Below are 1,295 nucleotides of genomic sequence, written 5' to 3'. Positions count from 1 at the left end.
GAGACACACACACAGGAACTGCCTCCCACCTCGCTCTCTCCTCTCTCTCTCTCTCTCTCTCTCTCATCTCTCTCTCTCTCTCTCTCTCTCTCTCTCTCTCTCTCTCTCTCTCTCTCTCTCTCTCAGTGTTGCTCATGACCGTATTGTAGTAAGAAGTCAGTCGTCTCTCTCTCCTCTAGCGGTTAGAGGTCTCCTCTCCGCCTCTCATCCTCCTCATTCTCTCCTCTATTACAGCTGCAGAGAAGACTAACATCTCTGTCTTCATCCTCCCTCCCTCTCCACCCACTGTCCCCCATCACTGGGGTTAGTGTGTGAGTGTGTGTGTGTGTGTGTGTGTTGGGGTCTCACCATGGAGGCAGTAGCTCTTTACACGTTTCGAGCCACAGAGAGAGATGAGCTCAGCTTCACCAAGGGAGACATACTCAAGGTAAGAGAGACACACCTGACAAAACACACTCGTATCTGGCACAAGACACAACACACACACACACACATTTTGCACACACAATTCCACATGTCACAAACACACTCACACACACACTTGACACACACAAATTCTAATCCAGTACACAGGGATTTAAAGTGGAGAGAGGAACTGAATGTGATTCAGACTCATAGGTCTCTGAACACTCTGGTAATTATATCAATTATAACTCCTAACACATGTTGTGAGGTGGGCAGTATGGTTGTCTAAAGGGACATACTGTAGTAGCGACAATCTTGAATGTTACATCCAGTTCTGTATGTTACTACTCGGGTTAGACTGATTACACAGTACTGTGTTAGTTGGTAGATGTGTTATTTATCATTTAGCAGATGTGTTAAATCCAAACCACTGTAGGGGGGGATTGAATCTCTCCATCTCCAGTCCACAACTCTACCACTGAGCTATCTCTATCCCCAAGTATATTGGTCACCATCTTGTAGTCATGTTATTGTCATCTCTCTTGCTATCTCTGTGTCTCTCTTTTGCTTTTTCTCTCTCTGTCTCTCTCACACTCACACTCACACACACTCACACACACTCACTCACAATCACACATTGTCTGGTGTGCCGAAGCGTAGCAGTTGCGCTGGACTGAGTGGCCCGGTGCTACTGAGTGGCCCGGTGCTACTGAGTGCCCGGTACTACTGACTGCCCGGTGCTACTGAGTGGCCCGGTGCTACTGACTGGCCCGGTGCTACTGAGTGGGCTATGAGCAGACAGACAGGAAGAGTCCACTTGTGCTCCTTGCTCTTGTGTGTGGGTGTCGCAACCACAGAAAGAGCTTGTTGATGTAATATGTTGTTTTTAG

General features: G+C 47.8%; 1 protein-coding gene across 1 annotated transcript in view; it reads left to right on the top strand.

Annotated features, from left to right (window-relative positions):
- Window positions 1-279: 279 nt before the first annotated feature.
- grapa (GRB2 related adaptor protein a) overlaps window positions 280-1,295 on the top strand; it is a gene marked incomplete in the record, with an annotated part of 6,206 nt that continues 5,190 nt past the window's right edge. The window contains 1 exon segment of the mRNA XM_067233162.1: window positions 280-427. Within this exon segment, the coding sequence (XP_067089263.1) occupies window positions 350-427 (78 nt within the window).

Source organism: Osmerus mordax, chromosome 3, assembly GCF_038355195.1.
Source record: "Osmerus mordax isolate fOsmMor3 chromosome 3, fOsmMor3.pri, whole genome shotgun sequence".
Classification (NCBI taxonomy): Eukaryota; Metazoa; Chordata; class Actinopteri; order Osmeriformes; family Osmeridae; genus Osmerus; species Osmerus mordax.
Note: the sequence above shows the minus strand (reverse complement) of the source record. Positions and strands in the feature narration are given on the sequence as shown.